The sequence below is a fragment of the Peromyscus californicus genome, unplaced genomic scaffold (genome assembly GCF_007827085.1).
Source record: "Peromyscus californicus insignis strain IS unplaced genomic scaffold, ASM782708v3 Scaffold_7__1_contigs__length_154581171, whole genome shotgun sequence".
Taxonomy (NCBI): Eukaryota; Metazoa; Chordata; class Mammalia; order Rodentia; family Cricetidae; genus Peromyscus; species Peromyscus californicus.
In genome coordinates this window covers 43,117,621-43,142,889 of record NW_026294595.1, presented here as the reverse complement: position 1 = coordinate 43,142,889, position 25,269 = coordinate 43,117,621, and the positions used below count along the sequence as shown (strand labels likewise).

Below are 25,269 nucleotides of genomic sequence, written 5' to 3'. Positions count from 1 at the left end.
GGGTATTTGTGCTATTTACTCCAGTCACAGTCACTGTGTGGAGTCATCACTCACATGTGGCTGCGAGCACAGAGTCTGGGATGTAAAGTATGTTACATTCTTTGAAGTTGAATCCAAGTCTTCAGTGTATTTGAACTGCTTAATAAAGATAAAATGGCAGACATGTCCCAGCTGTTCTTCCAGGAGGTCTTTGCACTGACATTCACTTTCTACTGACTCTCCATATTAACCCCTACTGTGAAATGGGGAACAAGGGAGAAGGAGAACTGGAGGAAATCTCTGACTCACATGTTTCTGCATTGCAGATTCAGAGGAAAAGGTGGGCCGAGGAAAAAGGAAGGAAAGGAGGGAGAAAGACGCATTCTCCGCTCTTGGGAAAAGCATAAACACATCTGTGATGATTAATCTCTACTTTTGTTATGGCTATAATAACTCTTAATTGCACAACAATTCTTGTATGTTAAAAGAACTCAACAATGTGGAAGCCGTTTGTGCTTTGGAAAACGTTAGCACTGTAAAAGACAGCCACTACCAGCTCTTACATGCAGTTTAGAACAGCCATCCCCTGACTTCTTCACATTTTGTGTCCTGTATGGTACACATTTATTTGTTGGAACGCGGCTGCAGGAGAAATAATGTGTTCCTTTAGGGACCATGTTTCATCACACAGCTTCTCGTTGCTTATGCGAAGTGCCAAGAACCTTCAGAGGGCAGGGAAAAAAAAATAATTCCTGTCTTTCCCCTGAAGCTCTCCTTTTGACAGAATGACGGGCTAAAGAACCACAGGGATTTGGTGAAACAAAGTGTTCCTCAGTCCTATGGAATCTGCTGCTTCTATTCCAAGGAGAGTACAAAATACGACCTTGGCTGATCATGGGTAAGTGTGCTAGTTGCCTAGCAAAATTTAGGAGTTCAAGGAAAACGCCATCACATTCTTCCTAATTTACATTTTGAAGCTGTTATTATCATAATGTGGTATGCTGCAAATTGAATGCCTTAACAGGAGGCTTAGAATAGTATGACATTTTGCACAACCACAGCGGCTGACATGTACCAACCAATCTCATTAATTTCTGTATTGGTGAACACAACAAAATGCTGTAGTGTACAATGCACTAGGAACTATACAGCACAGAGCACACCCACTCATTTAAACTGGAAGGATAAAGCTATCATGGCCGAGATTTAAATTAAGGGTAACCACATTTCCAAAATCTCAGTGCGGAATCCAAATTGTTTCATATTGCTGTACAGGTTTAATAGTCTTAAAAAATGCCTTCCTTATTTCAAGACAAGATGTCGGCTTCATTTTTGATGGTGGAAAAGCAAGTTAGGGGAATGAGGTTCATTAGTAAATCTCCAAAGGGTTATAATCATAGATTCCCATCAAGGAAATATTGCTAATAAACTTTTGTCTAATCTAGTTGAAATAGTAAAGAAAACATTCTATAAGATGTTACATACTGATTTCTGGAGTAACAAATAATTTTCATTATTTTTATGTTTTTCCTTTGAGACGAGGTCTCACTACATAGCTCTGGCTGGCCTGGACCTCATTCTATAGCCCAATCTGGCTTAAAATTCACCAAGATCCAGCTGCCTATGTTTCCCAAGTATTTGGTTGAAAAGTGTGTGCCACTACACCCAGCACCAAAACACATTTACAAAGAAAGAAACAAAAATTTTATTTTTACCTACTGTTCTCACACTGGTTGGAATGCTCTTATCTTTTATATTTTGGGTAGAAGCTTTGTCATTTAATTCTTCATTATTTCTCACAGCTCATCTTCCCTCCACCCGCCTCCAACCATGATATGAAGGCAAGGAGCAAAACAGACTACTATTTGGAAAGGGCACTGTAATCAAATTAATAACTGCCTTGCCTTTAAAAATCAGAATTTATAAGGCTGAAATAATGGCTCAGCAGTTAAAAGAATCTGCTGCTCTTCCAAAGGACTCACCACTGGTTCTCAGCACCCACCTGGGGTAGATCACAACCACCCTCAACTCCAGCTTCAGGTGATTAGAGACCTTTTCTACCCTCCCCAGGCACCTGAAGATAAGTAGCGTGCACACACACACACACACACACACACACACACACACACACACACACACACACACACAGAGTCAGTTCCTCATGCAATTTCTTCCTTTTGTTCTGCATACATCAATAAAAAGTGAGAAACACTGATTGATCATTTTTTGCAGTGCAACTTTGAAACATCTCTCTTGAGAATGCAATGTAACACTGGCAGAAATAAAAACTAGTGGATATAAAAACCCCTCCATCAGTCTAATCTTTCAACAAATCAAATAGTTTCCAATTTTTAAGCCAAAGTACCAGTCTTTGCTTTTGAGCATGCATAGGTTTTCCCTATCGGCATAAAAGAGATTCTGCCTTTTTTCACGTTATCTCATAAACATTTCACATATTGTGTCATTTTCATAACTATCATGAAAATACATGTATTGATGGGTTACTGTCACACAATAAATCATTTTTCCACTCTTGAACATGGTGCCATCTTTCCCCACCTGTCTTCTCTTACAACAATTAAACACCAACATTTTCACTTACATAACTTTCTGTTGCCTTTGAGGTTTCTCCCTTCACATACATCCTCTGAATACAGAACCAGGAATATTTGAATGGATCTTATACTGAAAAAGTACTTTCTGAATTTACAGTCATTAACAGCAACATGTACACGTACAATGCATACTGTGGCTTCTGCTAGCATTTTATTTATTAATGGTATTAATAAAAACCATTAATTTGGTATTAATATTTCCTGTGAGAGGGAGGATACTAACTTCATAGTGGTTAAGTCTTTATGATTTCATATTAATAAAATATGTGGTTTTAATCTACATTTTTATTACTATGATTGCTAAATGCTTTACTGTATGAGGTGATCATATTTTCTACTATGGATTATCTCTGAGGCGTGCTTTAGTTTGCATCTCTTGTGAGGGCAGGGGGTGTGTCGTAGTTGGTAGAGTGCTTGCCTAGTGTATACAAAGCTCTGGGTTCAATCTCTAACGTAACATAAACAGGGCATGGAGACACAAACCTGTCATTATGTCACTTGAAAGTAAAGGCAGGAAAAGCAGAAGTTCAAGGCCATTTTCCTCTGCAACATAGCAAATTGGAGGCTAGTCTTGGATACTTTAGATATGTCTCAAAAAATATACATGTGTTTTTATACTCTAGACAATAATCTTATACCTTATTAAATACACATTTCTAATAGAAACTGTTTCTCTTCTACTTCGATATTTTATAGCAGGTATGTTTGATAATTTAATAACATTAAATATGTTAAATTGTGTTCCAATGTGAATTTTTTCCTATTCCTTCAAAGCACAGAGCAATCCTGCCAAATATCTTATAGATGCAGATTCATTATTTCATTATTTTTTAATTGTTTATTTAATCAATATTGAATGCACTTTGTCATTCCATGAGAAGAGAGTTTATTTTATTTTATTATTTTTTTATTTTTCTTCAATTTGTTATTTTTTTAATTTAATTTTTTTATTTCCTTTTACATACCAACTCCTGTTCTGCCTCCCTCCTCTTCTCCCACTCCCCCCACACCCACCCCTATCCCCTCCTCATAGAGGCTAAGGCCTGTCTTTGGTAGTCAACACAGGCTGGCATACCAAGTTGGGGCTGAACCTAGCCCCCTCCTCCTTGCATCAAGGCTGAGTAAGGCATCACACTATAGGGAATGGGCTCTAAAATGCCAGTTCATGTACCCAGGATAAGTCCTGGTCCCATTGCCAGGGGACCCACAAACACATCAAGCCACACAAAGAAGAGAGTTTAAATTGCTTCAATTTAAAGATTGTTAGTTGTATGAATGTTTATGAAAATCTTCCCTTTTTGCATTTGATAACACTTATTTTATTTATGTTAATTTCTTGCATATACAAGGCCAGAATTTTCTATACTTTCCTAGGTAAAGCATCATAGGGAAAATGAAAACCAACTATATTTCTATGAATGATAATTTGATATGTAGAATGGGCCTTCAATATTAGGTCTCCTTTTTACTTGTAAGTGTTCATTACAATGAATCATTGGTCTGATTCGAGGCCTCTGGTTTCTGCCACACTATTGATACTGGGCTATGCCTTCTTTTTTAAAAAAACCCTAGTATAATTGACTTATTTCTCAATATATATATATATATATATATATATATATATATATATATATATTTCACCTCTTTTTTGTTTGGTTTTGTTTTTTTGAGACAGGGTTTCTCTGTGTAGCCTTGGCTGTCATGGAAGTCACTCTGTAGACCAGGCTAGCCTCCAACTCAGAGATCCTCCTGCCTCTGCTTTTCGAGTGCTGGGATTAAAGCTGTGCACCACCACCACCTAGATCACGTCACCTCTTAAAGACCTACTTGAAGGTCTTTATGAACTTGAACTCCGTTATAATAAATTAATCAGAGGGCATATGCATATATAATTTTACATATCTTTGTATACAAGGATATAATATGCATCTTTATTAAATCTTTTGTAATTCACAATCAATACTATTTTTAAAGGTGACATCTGCAGTATTGTGTAATGAAGGAGCTGAAAGAGATAATGGGAAAGACAAAAACTACGCCATGAGACATGCGCATACAGCTAAGCTCAAGTCTTAAGACTCTCTCAGCCTCTGTCACTAGCACAGTTACCACGTTTCTAGAAAAGGTTAGGTGATACGGAACCCATGATACAGCATGTCCACGATACTGACATTTTACAGAGTCTTTTTATGCGGCTCACCTCATTTGCTGTGCTTGATAGAGATGGTGTTGTGCTTATCACTAATATAAGACCAAAAAGGTCAACATACATCTTTCAATCCAAAGCACAAGCTCGCCTCATAACAACACCATATATACAAATCACGTGCTAAGTTATGGTACAAATCACACTGTCCTTACATTTTGTCACCTTTCTGCTGTAACAGTTGTAATCATCTTTTCTTACTTTCCATGTATTTCAGATTGCTCAAAGGAATACTGCTGATTCTAGTATGTACACCTCAAGCTCAAGGTTTACTGAGTTCTTTACTGTCTCTTTTTAAAAGTTTGAATCATTTAGGTGTTTTTTTTTTCTAAAGGAGGTTGTTATAGTTCCAAAAACAAGATGTTTGAGATTCATATATCAATAAAAATTAGCTAATAAAACAAACAAGGCTGGCAAGATAGAACCTGAATTTGATCCCTGGGACCCACATGGTAGAAGGTGAGAACCCACTCCCACACGTTGTTCTGGCTTCTTCATGCACACGCTGCTCCCCGTCACCACACACAAAGCCAATAATAAATCAATGTAATAATCAAAAAGCTCAGCTTAATAAAACAAGAGGCCACGCATTTGAAGGAGAGCATGGAGGAGTTCATGGGAGGGTTAGGAGGGAGGAAAGGGAAGGGAGAAATGATGTAATTATCCTGTAATCTCAAAAAATAATTTTACAAAAGCCCAGCTATCTATCGTGATACTGTGGAAACTTAAGTTCCTAGCTTGTGTAGCTATTCCGTATAAGTTTCTTGTGCTTAGGTGGCAAGATCTTAAGAGTTTTTCACATCCCTTCTTTAAACCTCTCATTACTGTACCTGGCAGGCATGGCTAATGTGCCAGGGTGGCAGAGAAAGGAATCGAAGACACAGCCTACATCCTTATTTTCACCTTGGTGGACTTTGTAACTCACAGGGAAGAGAGAAGAAATAAATACCTGGGAAGGGGCTGCTGCTGAGGGCTGAGGAGCGCTTGGAGGCTTTCCAGCTTCAGGGTGTAGCTGATGAAACTGTTTCTTATCACTGCCAACACTTGCCATTAGCAAACGCAAAATGCAACCTTTCATTTTCTCCCAGATCATTTCAGGATGGGAAGATACATTGTTTTCCTCGCTTCAGTTCACTCCCTACTCCATATTTCTCATCTGTACCTGGTGCACTACATGCTTCCTTGAAGACTTGGAGGAAGAAAGTGCCTACTTTTTTTTTTTTTTTTTTTAATCAACTCAGTGGGCTAAAAGGACCAAATAAGACACGGCCAACTCTGCTTAAATAATCGACTCTACCAAGGTGTCTCAAAGTACCTCATTTTTACTTGATCTATTTCACTGATTATAAAAATTTAAAAACACACATCTAGCCATAAAGGTAAAAATAAAAATGTCCAAGAGTGCACAATGATCCCCCCCCCCCCCGACCGCCGCCTTGGCAGAACCTGGCGGTGGGCTCCTGGGGCGGCTCTAGTACTCACGGGTGAAGTGGTTCGAGGTGGATGGATTGACGCTATCCCCGCTGTCAGCGCTTTCACTGCTGGAGACTTCATCATCGGATTCCCGGGCAGAGGAGCAAGGTGAGGAGGCGTCGACATCTTCAAACTTCCTCTTTAGAATTCCACTCATCGCTGCGGCGTTGTCACATGTACCTGGGGCGGGAAGGAGCAAGCAGCCATTGAAATCGGACTGTTGACGTCATGGGGCTTTACCACAGGAGCTGAGCTGTAGCTATCCCTTGACAGTATCACGAAACAGATTTATTTTTCTGTTTCGAGTTAACAAAAACAGGGTGAAAATTAATAGGAGTCCAGCATGTCGATGGTTTTCTAATGTCTTTGTGAAATAGCTCAGCTTAATGCAGCGCCATTAGTCTTTTGAGTTGGCAAAATGAGAAAAACCACTTGAGTCCGTGAAATTCTATTTAAAAAAAAAATGGCAACGCCCTCAAAGTCTGAAATGATTAACCGTGCTGTGCAAAATTCATCTAGAAGCGACAACTGAAAGTAGGCTGTAAAATTTTATATTTAGAAAATTTCAAATTCGAGGAACCTCGTTAGCAAAGCATAAAGAAGCATATGAAATCAATTCCGAATTTTAGGTGGTTTCCATTTTAATGTTGCTACAAGATGAACTTTGTCCCCATGCTACCTGGTTCTTGAAGTTGCTGCTACCTTTCTGGAAATGTCTTGAGGCTCCGAACGCTAGGGATTGCACTGACTGAGTGGGACCAGGGACTGACCAGCGGACATGTTTCCTTCTGAGGCATTTGTTTGTGTGAATGAGTTTTTTCTTTCCCGGGTGCCTACCTAACCCTCACTCCTGGTTTACCTTGACAACCAGCTAAATATACCAACTTTCTTCTCAAAGCAATGACATGTTAGCAAATAAATTAGCTCTGGTATTTCAGCACAATCTCCCTTTGAGAAATTAAGTTAACTTAGCCCAAAATATCGCAAGTTGATTCCAGACATTTGAACTCCCGTGTAAGTTCTCCGTGCCACAGCACAGCTCTCAGTCTAGTAGATCAAGAGAGAACCCTCAGTTACATGATCTCAGAACTGCTCACAGAAATCTCTGAAAACCACCCCTCGCCGGTGCAGATCACAGAGTAGGCAGCCCGCTCAGATCCCCTGGGCTGAACCTGCTCGCCACAGTCTGAATCAGGAGTTCTCAAAGAGCACTACCGGCATCAGTAGCCGCGGGGTAACCTGGGAAAGAGAGGCTTAGTATCTTTTCAATTTCCAGGCCAGATCCACCAACTAAGAAAGCCCCAGGGATCAGAGACCTTTGCGAAGCACCAAACGGTCTGTCTGATACATTCTCAAACCGAGAAACCCATGCCAGATTTTCGATTTGTGTCCGGCACCTTCCTTCTCGGATTTTACTCTCCATGAATGTGTTGGAAACGACAGTGCTCAATTCCCAGTCAGTTCTCTGGCCACTTCTGATGTGACTCTTAATAAAACCAAACATGATGTTTGATGTATCACGTCCTTGTTCTTAATTTCAATTCAATCCTTCTAGGCAAGTGTTGAGTAGCTGACATATTTAACTCACTGAGTGAAGTAATAGATTTAAAAATAAAATAGTTAAAAACAAGTTACCTGATGTCATAGAGCAAGGGATTGACTGCTCTGCTAGGCTCCATCAAATAGCAAAACGCCCCCAAATTATGCACCACAGTTTTGTTAAATGTTCAGCTTCTGCCTGACGGAATTAACTATGGAGATAGCTGATAGCCACAGGAAAATATATCGTTGTCCATTCCCCTGAGGATAAAATCTCGATTCTACTCTCATTTTACCACTATTCAGATTAGCCTATTATTTTCTTCATCTGAAAGGGTGTGAAAGGCATAAAATGTTCATGCATATCTGAGCCAGCCAAGAGGGGGGAAAAGGATATTTTAAGTAGAGTCTTGAAATAAAAGTAGGACAGGATATAAATTTTAAAATTATTTCACTTCAAGCAAGATGCAAAGTAATTCATGAGGGAGAGACTCCAAGACACAAAATAATGTAAGAAGGAAACCTATGGTCAAGGCACACATTTCTGTAACAAGATACTGCAGTGGAAACCGTTAAATCGTTGCTGTTTAGTTTCCCTCCCCCAAATCCCCACTTCCTTAAGCAGGATAGATCTGGGAACTCTATCAACAGGGAGCCAGGCCCAAACATCTCCTAGGTTGACACTTGGTGCTCCCCTCTCCCTCTCTTGATCCTTCAAGCCGGAACTGCTGACGAGATGAAAAATGAAATTTTTTGCCTTTTTTTAGTTCATATTTGGACAAAAGCTGCCGTAATGGAGTTAAAACCTCCTGGATGCAATTTCCGTCTAGATCCTGAGAACTGAAAGGGCCTCGGCTGAACAAAACACAGAGGATGTGGGCAGCAGGCTGCTGAGTGGGGCAGCATATCCAGGACAGAGACCTGGGAAACTGGTTGACGCCCAGCTTGGTTGTGTAACAATGAAGCAAGACATCTGCCTTATCTCACTATATGGGCATGTCAAGATAGGATAATGAAATATGAAGAACAGGCATCCACTCCTTTCTGGTACATAAGCTCTAACATATTGAATAGAGTGGTAAAGGGAGATAGAGTCACCTCCTCTGTCGCCTCCCTCATCTTACTAGGAGATGGGAGAATACAGAGATTTAGGGAGATGATATTGTTAGTATGTTATCTGCCAGACGATCCATCCCAGAGCAATGTGTGGCTGCATAGATACAGACCCAAGCGAAGACGATGAATGTCCATCCTACACCTACCATTGTTCCCTGAACAGCACATTCTCTACTTCTTCCTTAAAAGATGACACAGAACTGGAGAGTTAACAAAACAGAAAAGTGTGGACGTTTCAAACAGGTTTTATACAGAATGAAAGGTCAAAGAAAAGTTGGGCAGGCACTGACTTATCCTGAATGAAAGGAAGTGGAAAGCTAAGGCTGGAGTGGCAATCTTTCCTCAGCGATCACTCTCCTGTCCCGGGCACCATCACCGCACTTGGACTAGGACGAATGCCCCATCATTCTCCTCTCCCATCCACTGCTCTTTGCTCTTGATACGTTTGCCCAGTTACAGACAGATTGAGAAATTTAAAATACGAAAGCCATCGTACCAGTCTGTAGTTTAAAACTCCAAAGTGGCTTCACATCATCTTACGGGTTCAAATCCCCCAATGTCTTTACAAACCCAACCTTCTAGCTTGACTAGCCTTGTTATTTACTTTGGGCCTCTGCTTTACTGATATTTCAGCTCTGAGGCTATTTCAGTGCCTTAAACCTAGTAGTTCTCTGTCCTCTAAGCTGTTTTGGATAATTGTCCTCTTAACTACTTTTTCCTCTTTTTCTATAGCATTTCCTACTTTGTAAATGTAGAGTAGGTATTGGTGGGTCTCTACATTTGTTACATGTTGTCGTAGCCTCTGATAATAGACCGAAGGGAAGGATTCGTGTTTCCTTTATTGATGTTCCAAGGTGTAGAAGAGTCTCTTCTACGTAACAGGTGCACATGGACACATGTTCAGATTCTGAATGAACTCTGTCGATTCTAAGCCTTCATTACTGTGTCACATTTGTTTGCCCTTCTAGACAGAAAGCTCCAGGAAGGGAAAACAAGAATTAACCCAATTCATTGCTCCATGTCCCGTAACAAAACAACTGGAATATTTGATTAAATGAGCATCAAAATGAGATGAAACTGCCATCAAAATGCCCCCCCCCACACTTATGAAGTCAACTATGAGCAAGGCATGTGCAAAAGATACTTTTAAATTATCCTGCACTGGTTCGCCCAATGTAAGATGAGATGCAAAGAACAACAACAACAAAAAAAAAAACAATTGAAACACAGAGAGATCACAGCGGCACCAGAGGCGCAGCTGTAGAAAGTGCTGGATATTTTTGCTAAGCTTTGCTGTCACCATGACTAGGGTCCAGGAACTTGTCTGCAGGACTCATGCTTGAATCCAATGTTCTAAAAACTGACCTATTTTTGGAATCTCCTGGATCAGGGACTTTGCCCTCTAATAAGACCATTTCTTGATCAACTGGCAGAAAGGTGATGGATGCTACTCCAGAGAATCTCACCGGGGGCTTGTGGAAGTCAACTCCATTTCAAAGCCAGTGTCTTCTGCTGTCTGACATTTATCTTATTTCTTTTCATTTATTAACATAATCCTGGAATTTAGTTGACTAGATTCTTAGCCTAGACCTCCATTCTCTATATGTCCAACTTCTTATCTTTGACACAAGGTCTCACTCTATGGCCCTGGCTGACCTGGAACTCGTTTACCCAACGAGCTTGGGACTCACAGAGTCACCTGCTTCTGCCTCCCAAGTGCCACGGTTAAAGTCCCGTGCCATCACATCTGGCAACAACCCCTTATTTTGCTGCCAAATCTAATTAAGAGTCGCTTTATGTTAAAACACTAACAAACATGTTTACTAGCATCCTGTTCTTAAGTTACATAAGCTATTTATTTCATATTGTATTAGATACAAGCATTGCTCAGACACCTCTGAACATGTTGATGGAAACACACTCTGAAATAATGAAGAGAAAACTGTATTCCCCTTAATATATTTCTGACTTACGTATGAAAGAGACTGGGGAGACCTGAGGGGAGAACCAGAAAATATACCTTATTAATAAATAAATAATCCCCATTCAAATGAGGACCAGGCTCTCTGATTTGCAAATGTGCCAGTGTAGAATTTGAAACTGTCAGATTTAACAACAAAAAAAGTACTACATCCAGTTTTACTGGAATTTCAAGAAAGAGAAAAGAAATGGATGACATTTCAAACATACTTTTGCCTAAACATTTCTTGTTTATATGAAATTCAACTTAACTGAACATTCTGCATGTTAATCTGACAATCCTAATTGCTGCTGGTAAGGAAATAAAGTTAATATGTAATCAACCAAAAAGTATCTATGTAGGAAACGTGAGCTAAGGCATGAAACCATGCACAGCAATACTGTCCTCCTGTCATTCACAAACCAGATAAAAACCCATCTGGAAAAAATTAAAAAAAAAAAAAAGAAAAGGAAGTCATTAGGGTGAATCACAAATTTCCTGAACAATGGGAACAAGTGAAGAGGTGAGCGGTGGTTGGTCAGTGAACTGCAGCCTTGCCTATGGCTGCAGAGGAATAAGGGAACTGTGAGAAGACACTGGCCTGGCATGTGCTTCTATACAGCAGTGGTTCTCTACCTTCCCACTGCTCGACTCCTTAATACAGTTCCTTGTGCTGTGCTGACCCCCAACCATAAAATTATTTCATTGCTACTTCATAACTGTCATTTTGCTACTGTTACGAATCGCATGGAAATCTCTGATATGTAGGATATCTGATATGGGACCTCTGTGAAAGGGTGATTTGACCGCAAAGGGGTCACGGACCCACAGGTTGAAGGCTGCTGTTTTCTGGAATACTGAGAGGTCTCTCTCCTAGCCTGATGGATAGAGGGGCAGTGCAACAGGAACACCAGATTCATTTGATCTAGCCAGCCCTTATTCCATGGACGTGTTAAGTACATGATTAACATATAGGGAACATTTTACAAGGAACAGTAGCAGCTATCTAGAGACCCTTTGTTTATGTTTACCTGGGGAAGTACGTTAATCTCTGCACTGATAAGTTTACAAACCATTCAATAGGGAAAGTAACCTTTAGTCACAAAGACTAGTAACACAAATCTGTTTCCTTTCTTACACAGCAGCACTAACAGAGCCAGGCAGACTACCTGCCTTACAGTGGGAAAATGAGGGCTTTTTAGTTTATTTTATTAATTATTCATTTGATTTTTTTGGAGGGAGGGGTCATGACTAGTCAAGGCACAAATCAATATTTTTTGCATTCCTTTAACAAATTCTTCGACAAATACAAAATGCTTAGACCCTACAGTCAAGTTCTAGTTCAATGAACTTGATCACCTGAGGGTGCTTGCTTTGGTTCACTTGGGGTCCAGGAAACACCGGGGTCTGGATGAAGTCTTACAGACCGAGATGTCTGTTCTTTAACTTGACCCAGGATGAGAGGTGATTTGAATGTTTCTTCGAGTTGCCTCAGCCAGCACAAAGGATGAGGTGGGAGCCAATGCAAACACACTGACTGATGTACACACTGGAGAGAGGCTCCTTTGTGATAGGAGGTGGGACAAACTGAGTAAGAAGTAAAATGAGCCACCAGGACACAAGAGCAGCCAGGCTGTCCCCTGGACCCCATAGACAGTGGCTCACTCAATTCACAGTGGGAAGATTTTTCTGGAACATTAAAGAGAACTCAGTTAAAAAAAATTCATATTATACATTACTTTTATTCTTTGGAGTAGTCACTTTATTTCACCAAATGTTCCTAAATATGTGGATAACTTTTTAACTGCTAGTTTGTATTACATCCTTTTCACACCTAATTTTTAAAACTATAATTAATTTCTGATGTTCTTCCCTTATGTGATTATATTAATCAAAAAATGACTAAAGTCCTCAGTTTCTGCCAAATAAAATCATCATTATTTAACCAGTTGTCCTTCTAAAAAGAAATTACTTTTTGTCAGAAATCATATTATCTGGAAATATGTGGGGTTTTTTTTCTTCTTTTTCAAAGCCTTTCATTTGGTTCTGAAAGATTTTCTCGGTTTGGATCTTAAAAATTATTTTTCTTCATTTCTTTCTTTTCCTTGTTTACTGGACATTCACAGTCTTGCATAAGTGGTCTGCAGAACAGAGGTCAGTACAAGGCAAAAAGCACTTCTTCAATACCAAGAAGTAGGGGCCCTCACCTTCTCTAACATCATCATCACTCAAGTACCAAGTACGTGAAGACCTTCTCATCTGTACCATTTCCTGAATTCAACACTTCCTCTACGGATGCTTCTGCACTGTGGATGAAGGCATTGTTTGTTTGAACCCAATGGAGAAGCTATGTGTACTTGTGCTTGTTTTATTTATTTTTGTGCCTGCTCTTAAGCAATATTTCTTCCCATCGTATTTAAGTCTTTGTTTCTTTCAGAGGTACAAAAATCTGTAAGCTAGGAAAAATGTAAGGCAAAACAGTTGCATAATGGAATAGGGAAAAAATGAAGAAAATTTGAATTTCTTGACTGTGCCATGAGACATCAAATTAGCTACTTTTTGAGGATTCTCAACAATCTGGGATTAGACATCAGAGTATGTCTACACTATGCTCTTTCCTACTTTTCCAAACTGTGTTATGATGACTACAATGCATAAGATTTTATTTTTAAAAAGAAAAAGAAAGCACACATATGGGAACAGGGAATGCTTCTTCCAAAACACCATTTAGGTTTTATTCCATGCGCCATCATTCCAGGTTATTCAATCAATGACAGTTAAGAGAGCATGAAAGGGCCCTGGACACATATCACTCTATACATTGAGAAAATATCTGTGCCTTCCTAAGAAAGTAAAATCATCTTCTTCCCTGATACTAGGGCCATTTCTGCCTAAGCACAATTGGCAAGAAAGTAGCTTATTTGCTGCCAAGAGAAGCAGGATTTGGCACAGATTTGACAAGGTAAAACGCTGTAGGTGTTTCTGTGGGGCACTACCAATGTGAAAAACGCTGCTGGTGGGTTGCCAGTGGGAACAGCACAAGTCAGCCAACACCTCTCTTGCCCAGGTGTCTGCGTAAGCCAAGAACCCTGGCAGCACTCCTGCCTAATAAATATTTCTGTTGGAGAAAGGATAGTGGGGTTCCCCGGCTATCTATGAACCCCCTGAGCCAGAGTTGTCTGTGACTTTGAGTGAAAGATTTGAGTTCTTGTGTAGTAGATCTCAACACATTTGCCATCTGATCATTTGAAGCTAAAGAACGAGACGGAAGCAATGGACTCTTCCATCTACTCAGGGGCTCCAAGGCTAGGAAGCTGTACTACGGTTATTAACTATCTTTTCCTGTGCTTTGATGAAGAAAGGACTTGGAGAAACGATTCATTTGAACACCTTGACTCACAGAGTCAAAAGACGTTTGAGAATCCATTGTCCCCATTTGCTTCACCAGATGAGGGAGTGGTCCAATTGGTAGAACAAGCTCTTTGCAGCTCCCCAAAGTTAGGTTGCTTTGGAGGAAGAGGTGGGGGGTCAAATCCAGTGCTACATGTATACTAAGCAAGTGTTCCACCACTGGGCTTTGCCCTAGCACTACAGCCTCCTATTTTCTGGCATGCATGGAAAGAGCCTGCCATATATCTCCCAGAATATTCCTTGCAACTTCAATATTCTCTCGTCTGTCCCACAGCATTCTTAAACAACCACCCCTAGACAGGTGTTTACAAGTTTATGAATCTATGAATTCGTGGCTTGGTGATAGGAATGTTCTAGGTTGGGGTATATTTTCCCAAACATCTCCCTTTCCTCAAAGATGGTTATATTGCCTCGCTACACATCTAATAACTCCAGTCAGAATTCACTAAGCATTTATGATGTACCAAATGGGAACTTTGCACCCCTTCTCGATAACCTTCCCTCAAACCCTACTAGGTCGTTTTAATAAAGGGCATCAAGTCTTCAGACATCTCTACAGATGATTTGATGAAAATTTTAGGATACAGCCTGTTGTTCTCTGAAAAACATTCCTCAGCCCATAGCAAAGTGGGTTTAAGTGATTGCTCTGCATTGACAATACCTGAGTGGGTATGACACTGTTACAACGCCTGGCTCACCTGACACCGGATCCCATTTGAATGTACCAGTTACTGTGGACTAATCTATATTCCAGTGCTGTCTCAGTACGTGTACTATCATATCTGGGTCAACCATTAACAAGTGGCATGATTTTAAGAGTGTCACTTGTCAAGTGTGATTTCCACTTCTGTCGAAACAAAGGGCACAGCAGGACTAGCAGGAGGTTCTGATCCAGTCACCTCCACCGCTTGGGGCCAAACGACAAAGGCTGTGGCCTCCAAGCGAGAACTGGTGTCTAACTCCTCACATTCTCTTCCTTCTCAACGTGCAGAATGAATGGCTGACTTGGCTTGTTTTGTTGAACGACCAAGGAATTGTGTATGACTGTGCCTGGGACACACACCTAAGATACTCCCCATGCTACCTGCCTTTGTGTGCCATTGAGGTTGGCATGCCCAGAGGAAGCCAGAACATGTTTTTTTAATGGCTTTTCCCTTAAGAATTGACCATCCATTCTTTGGAAAATTAGTTTAGTTGATTACATGCTGGCCTAAGAGTCCAAACTCTTTCTCCAAAGTCAACTTTCAGGGTGTTGGACTTTTTTCGTTAGCATGGGCAGAGAAAACCAATCAAGAATGAGAGGTTTTTAAAACTGTTGAAAAATGTTCATCTGCCTGTTGTAAGCTAATTTTTCCATTCTAACAGCAAAAGTAGCAAGTGAAGTCAATGAAAAATTTATTTTCTATGCTTGCTCTTAGGACTAAAGAACAGTACTTAGCCTAATGTCTTGAGCAACTGTGAAGACGAAGAACATTAAGAAGGGGGAAAAAATACGACGTAGATGTGGAAGAACAAAATTATTATTAGAGTGTCATTGAAATCTAACTCTGTTTCCTACTTAGCATTTGAAAATTTCTCTCAGTTTTTAGAGCATTTCTGACTGAATAATAAAGCAGACTAACCGCGTAGATAAAGGGTATGTAAGAGCTCTGATAGTGTTTTCCTTCAGAAGAATTATCAGACTAGTATGAAAGAAAAGGACTTAAAAACCACACTATTTTCCCAGAATTCATTCTAAAATGGGTATGAGGAAGAGACAAGACCGGGCTTCAGAATCACACCCATCTGTGCCCTGGGAATCTATCAGTGAGACTACAGAAAATAAAGGAAATTTCAAAAATCAGGATAAGAAGATGAACTCTGGACATCCTTTAAAGTGAATCACCACCTCAGGCAAGACAGGGAGTTTTACTCTCTCAGGCAAAGAACAATTAGTATTCAACCTGAAGCAGACACTGCATTACATAACAATTAGCAGAAGTAATCTGGTCAGATTCAATACCTAGGATTTCATATTTCAGCAAATGTCCGACCAGCACAAATTAGAACTTGTTCACAAAAGAAAACAGGAGTTACACCAAGGCCTTCCTATCTTCAAAGGTGGAAACCAAGGTTTAGGAGCTTTCCTCTTAAAGCAAGTTCCAAAGAAGCAGAGTCATGATACTGATCGGAAAAGGCCCTTCCAACCATGCTACTAAAATTATTTATAGTAAAATAACATAGGTGGATTTTCTAAATTTTATTTGAGAACCTCTGTGACTAAATCAATTCAAGAAACATTACTTAAGCAACATTATGATTCATGAGAAATTTAAAATAGCAATAAATCTGTGGCATAAAGGTCATTTCATGAGCAAACAAATTAGTACTTCTGTGTCATCAGGTAGAACCTAAGATGTGCCAAGCTCTCACTGTGATAAAAATAAATAAATAGATAGATAGATTCCAGAGTCCTCAGATGCAGCAAAAATGTCTGAATGCAGTCAAGGTGAGAAACTAATATGTTTACAACATGAAGCAACGAAAAAAAATGTTATAGCAAAGGGAGAAATTTGAAAACCAGTAAAGGCTATAAATAACTCTATACATTGCTACACCACATCTGCAGAAGTTTGGAGATTCAAGGAATCCACAAAGTCACATGTCGTTTGAACCTCAATGATCATGATGACTGTTCCCAATACTGCCTTGTTACAATTCAAGGCATTAGCTCTTAGTGCTACCTTAGGATGATCTTCAATGAGATCTGGTACACATTTTTTTGCTGTGGAAGAAGATATGTAATCGTTGCAGAACACATCTTAGAAATGACATTCAAGGTTGGGACCTGAATCTAACCTATTAGCCACCCTTTGAGCTTCTGCACATCGCATACCAACTATGTAACAACTATGTAACAACCAACTATATAACAACTATGTAACAACCAACTATATAACAACCAACTATCAAAAGCACTTAACCTAATAAGGACACAGTATGCAATATCATATACTGCATTTTTTAAACTGTTGTTTGATTTCCCTAAGTTTACATGTCTTCTAACAACCCAGGTTTGAAAGCAAGATTTCTCAGTTCCTTAAAAATGTTAATGTTAAAAAGAAATTGGGCACCGTAGTGCACACTTGCAATCCCAGCATCTGGGAGACTGAGACAGAAGGATGGCCAAATGCTCCAGGGCAGCCTGGGCAACATAGTGAATTTGGGTCAGACTTGGGTACTGTTTATTTAAAAACTAAACTAAACTAAACTAGAATGGAAAACAAAGGCCCAATATACAGCATATGGGGCAATTTCCAATTACTGTGTACTTGTTCTCATTCTGAGTTGTTTGTTTCAAGACAGGGTTTCTCTGTGTATCTCTGGCTCTCCTGGAACTTACTCTGCAGACTAGGCTGGCCTGGAACTCAGAGATCCGCCTGCCTCTGCCTCCCGAGTGCTAGAATTAAAGGCGTGTGCCACAACTGTCCGGCTTGTTCTCATTCTTAAAAAACCTTTCTTTCCACACTAAACTCATGGAATCCACATTCCTTCAGAGTGAATGTACCTATCTACAAAAATAGCAGTAAGTACCATAACCCATATTCTGGCTTAGGTGTAGTAAATTTTCAGATGGCATACTGTCATATGTCCCTTGAGACTGGGAACAATGTGAGCCATGAAGAGGTTCAAGGACAGCTCAATGTGTATGGATGGATTACTAAGCTTGCTTGGAGGCGGTAAAGCAACCTCCTCCCTCCCATTAATGAGAAGTCTGTGAATATGCCACCAGGCTTGGAAAATAGAACTCCTAAAATTGGTAAAAGAGGCACATCTGGCTCTAATAATTAGTTAGTGACACTAAAAGTTGATCTTTGTTTTTGTTTTATAATTAGGAGCACTCATTTCCCTATTAGATATAAAGTACTGTAAAGTTATTGTCAATAGTCTAATATGACAGTCTTCTTGTAACAACAAGAATAATTTCTCATTTATTTGAAATTATCCTGAGGACAAAATAAAAATAACTTTTGCTTATTCTCTATATTCTTGTGCCTATTATGATGTGTGTGTGTGTGTGTGTGTGTGTGTGTGTGTGTGTGTGTGTGTGTAGGAAAATCAGTGCATGGGACACGAGAGTATGGCGACATGTCGATTTCCTTTCCTTGCTCAACAAAGTCTCTGTGATTGAGAAGTTAGTGTAAAACCACAAAGAAATTGACCACAAAGTTCATTTTTGAATGGTTGTCTTATGGAATAACCATGTTTAAAATAAAAATTAAACAAGTAAGGAGACATTAAAAGCCATAAAACTATAAAAAATAAATATAATAAGAATATAGTACTAAGAGGCTACTTGGTGCTGGAGGACAGTCAGGCTACAGTTTTGTGTTTCAGTAGGCAAATAAATAAGGAATATGAATTACGGCTCTGATATCAGGAAGAAAAGCTGAGACTGGTTTCCACTTTGCTTAACAGGGCAGAATGATGTGTATTATGTTTGTTTCCATGAAAATTATTAGCATTCAAAAAAAAAACTGACCCTGAGAATTAAAACTGAGAGTTATAAACTCCTGCTATTTGGAAAATAGTCTTTATGTTGTGCTTCATCTCCATCTGCATAAGATGTCACTGTAACACTGATACAGTTCTAATAAGCCCCTCAAAATCACTTCATATTTGCATTGAGCTTATATTTTTCAACAAAATGATTCAATTTTATTTAAATTCTGAAAGAGGCAATCAAAAGGCAATCTCTTGTTTTGATTGCTTTTTAAGAACTACCCCGTTAAAACAGTGTGGTTGCTTTGAATACTCAATACTGATTTTGACCATTTCCCTATTGGTGTTAAAAGTCACTTTGTTCTTTCTGTTTCATCGGCTGCAGAAGTTCAGGGGATGGACAAATCCAGTGATGGTAAAACTGAAAACCCACACACTAGATTTGGAAATAACAGCAGTTATTTGTAGATTTTAGGCTCTGCTCCATGCCCCTAGACTGAGTACACGTTTGCCCTAAAATCTTCTCCAAGGCTACAATATGGTCTCTAGTTTCAAACAATGACAAAGACAGGCTTGGAATCAGAAATCAGAAATTTGGTTTTGAAGAAAAAAAAAATCCCTAAAGATTCCTTTGAAGTCGGACATGACACTGTTTGGTGACATACACTACCTCTCTACCCCCAAGGGTTTGTGTTTAGATTACTCTCTGTCCTCTTCTACTTCTCAAGTTTCATTTGAATTCTATTTACATAAATACATTTTTCTATATGCGTTTAGAAGCCCAGATCCTCAGCATGCTACATGCAAGCTGCTGCGATCTATATGGAAGTAGGATGGATTAAGCCAATGCAAAAAGACTTCAAAGTTTGGAGTGAATTTGCATTGAGACATAAATTACCCAGGATATTCAAAGCCATAAATTAGCTTCAGGACATAAATAGCTCTCTTGTGGCTCACAGAAGCACAACAATTCTCTTTATTCCACATATATCTATTATCATGTTTTCCCTAAGACTCTTCATGGGCTCTATTTCTTCTCCCACACTGCATTTTTACTTCTATATTCAAAATATGCTCACTGGTAGCTGCTACAGGCCCAAAGTTAAAAGTACTGCACTGCTTATATTAATATTAACCTCATTTCTTTCTTTTCTCTGCCTAGAACACACACGAGGTAAGTAGGCACAACCTACTGGCATTGTCTAAATTAACAGAAAGAATTTTTTAAAATTGGGACTCGAGTATGACTAAACAATCAGAGAGATTCTGTTAAGCTTCTTGAATGTGTAATATATATGCAATGTTAAAAGTAATAGATATACAATGTGTACTACAGCACATCGAATACATACATGTATACACGCAATGTTTTGTAATTTTTATAAACATCTGTAAATAACGTTGAAATCAGAGTTCACCATATTCTGATCAATGGAAAAAAGGAAGTAATTTATTTAAAATATATTTCTTGCAGCTTAAGCCATTGAAAGTTTCACAAGAAGCAGCATTCCAAAAATACCCTGCAATTTTTGCATTTTTAAAAACAAAAACATGAATTCCATTTCATAAACTCAACTCAGTGTCCTGGATAAATGTCATAATGTCCCCAATGAGTGATAAAGAGTGAGAATGTGGCAATGAATAACCACTAAAAAGTGAATTTCATAAATATTTGAAGTAACTGTCCTTCACTGATTAAATGTCCACGCACTCCTGTTTTGGTCTGCTCCACTCAAACGCTCCTCATTTTAGATGAAAGATACTGTTGCCACACTAGCCCATTTTAATCCTTGTAATAAAATTAACTCCCTGTTCTAAGTGCAAAGAAAATAATTGTCTTTCTAAATATGTACTAGCTCCTTACATATAAGCTTTATAAATTTCATTTTAAAACTTCTTACATAAATATGGATACATAAAGCAGTAATTTCATGGCTAAATGCCTATTTTGCATCCTTTCCAAAACACACACACACACACACACACACACACACACACACACACACACACACACAACCTGTAATACAGACAGATACACAGTATATGCAAATGAAAATAGCATACTTTTCTCATCAACATTGCAACTGTTGAACTGATACATTTATATAATTTAATGAAGTGGATGAACATAGTTGGATTGTGCTGTTTTAGGTTTACTTTTAAAAAAATGGTGTGAAAATTAAAAAGCAGTGTGAACAAGAAATGTGAATACACACTTGTTTGGTGTGGGCAGATTTACTATGATGTAATCACACATTTTACGAAAGTGTGATGTTAGTGTATGTGGGGGGAGGGAGGCTTCCTCCTGCTATGACATTTATGAGGATCCCCTTAGGATCCTGATTGAACTGAAAGGAAAAGACATAGGAAGCTGAATGTGTTAAATATATGTAACGTCTAAAAAGTCCAATGAGATTTAACAACAATTAGAAAAATGAAAGGCATCGAAGGAATTTAAACCCCAAATAAGTAATCACTTCTTAAGTAATATTTTTAACAATGCAACAGAAAGTGAAATTTCTCAAAACTAAACCCTGCCTTAAAATAAAAACATAACTTCTTAAAATTATCCTTACGGTGTTTTGCAGCTGTGAACAAAAGAACTCCATTATTTAATCCCACATACCTCACAAAAATCTTAGGCTGACTAGAACTCAGTTCTTATTTAAAATATATTTCCTTAAAAATAAAAAAAACCCACTGAAAGTTTTAAGTGTTAATATTTATCTAGATATTTCAACCAGATAGCTCTCCAAAATCAACACATACCCAAAAGACAGAATTATTCAGAGACCCAAGCCCAACTGTTTCTCTCATGAAATATTCCATCACAACAAAAAACCCCAAATAGAGAAACGCTAGGAGTGAAAAAGAATAATGATAATAATAAGAAGAAACTAGCAAGGGGTGCCTGGAAACCAGCAGCATCCTGCCAACTGCTACAGTGAATTTAAATAACCAATCACCATCAGTGTCTTCAACAGAAATAAAATCAGGCGCATCGCGAAATGTCATCGTACCTGCATGCGCTTTAAATGACTCCGGCACACGCTGTAAAATCTTCAGAAATAAAGCGCACTTCCTTTAACAGCTGCAAAGCACGGCTGCAGAAGCCCAGGATACATTTTTTTTTTCCAGGCAACTGATCCAGCTTTCAGCCAGCCCCGTGACCTTTGAACTCCCTTCTGCCCCCTCCTCTTCTGCAGTCAAAGCCTGTGCTGGTCTCATTTGCATAAGGCTCAGGCAAGGCTCCAGCAGCCAAAGCGGAATGCTGGGTAAGAAATTGTGGAGCAGCGGTTCAGCCAGGGTACCTGCATCCCGGAGCACCCGAACCCGCAATGGGGAGTGGGCATGCTTCACCAGGCTGTCAACATCACACCCCCTAGGTCCGTTAATGGATGAAAGATTTTAGCGGCTGTTTCCGTCTTAAGCTACTTGTTTACCGTCTCGCCACCATAAGAAGCTGTCTGCAGCGACTCTGGTAACCAAGGAAACCCAAATAGTCAAATACTTCATTTAAATACGTGTGGAAGGCCAATTTTAAATTGTCATTAACTTCTCTTGTTTTGGAGACATGGCTCTTTTTTTTTTTTTTTAAAGTGTAATATGTATCGCATGCATAATCAGGCATATGGGGTGTTTTTGTTGTGGCGGTTTAAACAACATTTACAGACATCAATTTACATTAAGCACTATACACATAAGATGCCGTCACTTTAGTAATTCTGAAAAATGTTAAATGTGCCCAAGCGTCTTAGAGATCATCATCCTAAATGGTACCCAAAAATTAATTGTAAAGAATTTAGGTCCCAGGACGCCTTTAAACGATACAGCAGTAAAAACGTAGAGCAAAGTTAAACTGCGTATTTCAATCCGAAGAGTCACCTCACAGTAGTGCTTGTCTTTTCCAATGATTTTGAGTGCTGAGCTTTTATCTGTTAGGATTGCTCCTGGCCTCGGATTCGTACACACAGCAATCTGTCTATTTGAAATACAAACTTCTCTATTACCCTTAAACTCAAGAGCTGGTTATTTTCCAGATAAACATTACGTGTGCAGGTATTTTATAAATACCCACAAAAACATATATTTCCTTTTCTGAAATAGTGAACCAGTGGGAATACTGGCTAATCCAATGATTAATCCAATCCTGTTTTTAAAATTAAGTTAATTTGTTTTTCTTCATATATTCATAACTAACATCTATTATATAAAAGGTTTTCATTATACAAAAGGTTTTATAAAAAGCAAATAAATATTAGTAAGGACATATTACAAAAGTATAAATATATATCTTTCAATAACATTATTTAAAATTTTTCTTTTAAAATTTATTTTAAAAATTATACATTTTACATAAATATCTTGCTGTATACTGAAAAACACTAGCAAATTCTGAGTGATTCCTCTTCTATAAGAAATATAAGCTAAGGCAATACAGAATTTTTTAATATAAAAAAGTAAAGCTTTTTTTATACCAGCTATTTATTAGCCATTCTGCTTTATATATTTCTGCATAGCTAAAGTATTAGAAATTATTAAATGAAATTTTTCTAACCTTTACATTTTTGAATAGAATAAGTAACTTTTCAGTTTAATATAATAACATCAGCATTTCTGTTATATTGGACTACATCAAAAATTCAATCTTGCTGGCTCAATTCAAATGCATCCTTCTTATTACACATTACAAATACCTTGTAAAGTTGTTGTTTAAGACAAAACACACATTAGACCAACCTAATTTAAATGCAATCAAATACAAGGAAGTGTTGGGGGGGGGATTTATAAAAATCACCGACCTGTTCAAATAGCTGTAGACGAGTCCTGGCACTCTTTATTCATTAGAATCCAAAATCAATTGATTATCATCACATAGTACGTGTCAGCATCACGGAAGGCACCGTTCTTCCTGGTTCAGTGGCATCTTCTTACATTTCCCAGCCCCGCCGTGTTTTATTGCTGGTACCATATGCTTTATTGTTCCGAGACCAGAGCTTCTCTCGCACAAAGACTCATTACCTACTGCTTGCTGTACGGCCTCAGCCTCCGTGAGGCTGCCTGTATGTGATCACATGGAGTTGTCTGAGAAAGGCAGGCGTGCCCCTGACTTCACTGTGTCTGTGGGTATTTTTATCAGCTGAGGAAGAAATAACAGATCAGGGAACTGCCCGAAGACACAAACGTAGCACAATTTGGGGAAATCCCTACCTAAGGTTTCATTATGATTGAAAATGTTGCCATAGCCATTAAAAAAAGGGGGAGCTAGATTTTATGTTAATTGGAGGTTGAATAAGAGTTTATGGGGAGGAAACTTGCTCAAGCCTTTTCCTACCTCATGTTTCTGAAAGTAGTGTTGTATAAATATTATGGAAGAGGCCTGTTCTAACAAACCAACTTACAATACATTTTAACCTTTTCATTGCAGCTATTTCTTTTCTTGGTCCTGCCAACCCCCACTAAAAGGCTGGGTGATGCTTCCCTCTCAATTTCCTCCAGTAAAATCCTCCTCACTAAAAGATACTATATGTGAATAAAAATAGAAAAACCAATCCTTTCTGATAAGGAGGACAGGAGGGTTTGACTCTTTTTATTGAAGTATATAAATGAGGTAGGTGATTAATTTATCTTCTCAAAAGATGACACGTTCCTAGAGCAGCGGACTACAATGAACAATGGGGACCTCAAGTTAAAGAACAGACGGTTCATGCTAATTCTTGAAATCGCAGGAACTTGTTTTTGACAGCTCACCTCAGTAGAGCATATGGTTTACCTTATCTGAGTTTAGTGCTAACAAGTACTTCTAGAGATGATGGCTCTACATTACAGGAACCTTTAGCTGCTTAGATACTGTTTTAATCCACGTGAACTATGTATGTCTGAACACAATCACACTATCTTTCCAAAAATAAATTCTCAAAATCTGAAAATCAATTACGGATCTTCAAATAAAAAAAAAAAAGAAACCTATTTAATTAATAGAATTTGATTAAACATTCCATATATTTTATGGGCTATTTTGTTGATAGTCTGCCTGCCTTGAATTGGTATTTGAAAGCTTTTCACTCACAAATTTCAGTAATTATGTTATGGCAAATACATGAAAATTCAGCGAAGATCACAGAAGGAAAAGCCAGAAGCATCATAACATAATCAGAAAAATAAATTTCATGCACCATTATATAGACATGCAGTGCATTGCAATGGCCTTTATAAAAATGTCAGTCCTGGATTTTAAAAAGAATGAAGGTACACATACATACATTCATAAGTTTATCAATATACACATACTCACATCAACCTTCAACCAATAAACTCTTATTTTTTTAAAAGAAAAGAATTACAATGTAAACATTTTGTCAGCTAAACTTAAAAAATAATGCAGAATAAATCAGTGTGATTAAAAAGAAGTACTTAAATAAAACAATTTTTAACATTTTTCTTTATGTTATTTGAAGGATTACCATTGATTTGGAATGTTCCATGGC

General features: G+C 38.5%; 1 protein-coding gene across 7 annotated transcripts in view; it reads right to left on the bottom strand.

The window, feature by feature from the left end:
* Csrnp3 (cysteine and serine rich nuclear protein 3) overlaps nt 1–25,269 on the bottom strand; it is a 202,714-nt gene that overhangs the window by 85,124 nt on the left and 92,321 nt on the right. For 3 of the 7 annotated variants that reach the window (XM_052726303.1, XM_052726299.1, XM_052726300.1), the window contains exon 4: nt 6,283–6,453. In XM_052726303.1, the coding sequence (XP_052582263.1) occupies nt 6,283–6,399 (117 nt within the window). In that variant the 5' untranslated portion in view covers nt 6,400–6,453. Of the gene's footprint in view, nt 1–6,282; nt 6,454–21,801; nt 22,202–23,583; nt 23,863–25,269 lie in introns of those variants that run through there. The other 4 variants (XM_052726304.1, XM_052726301.1, XM_052726305.1 and 1 more) reach the window with 4 other exon arrangements.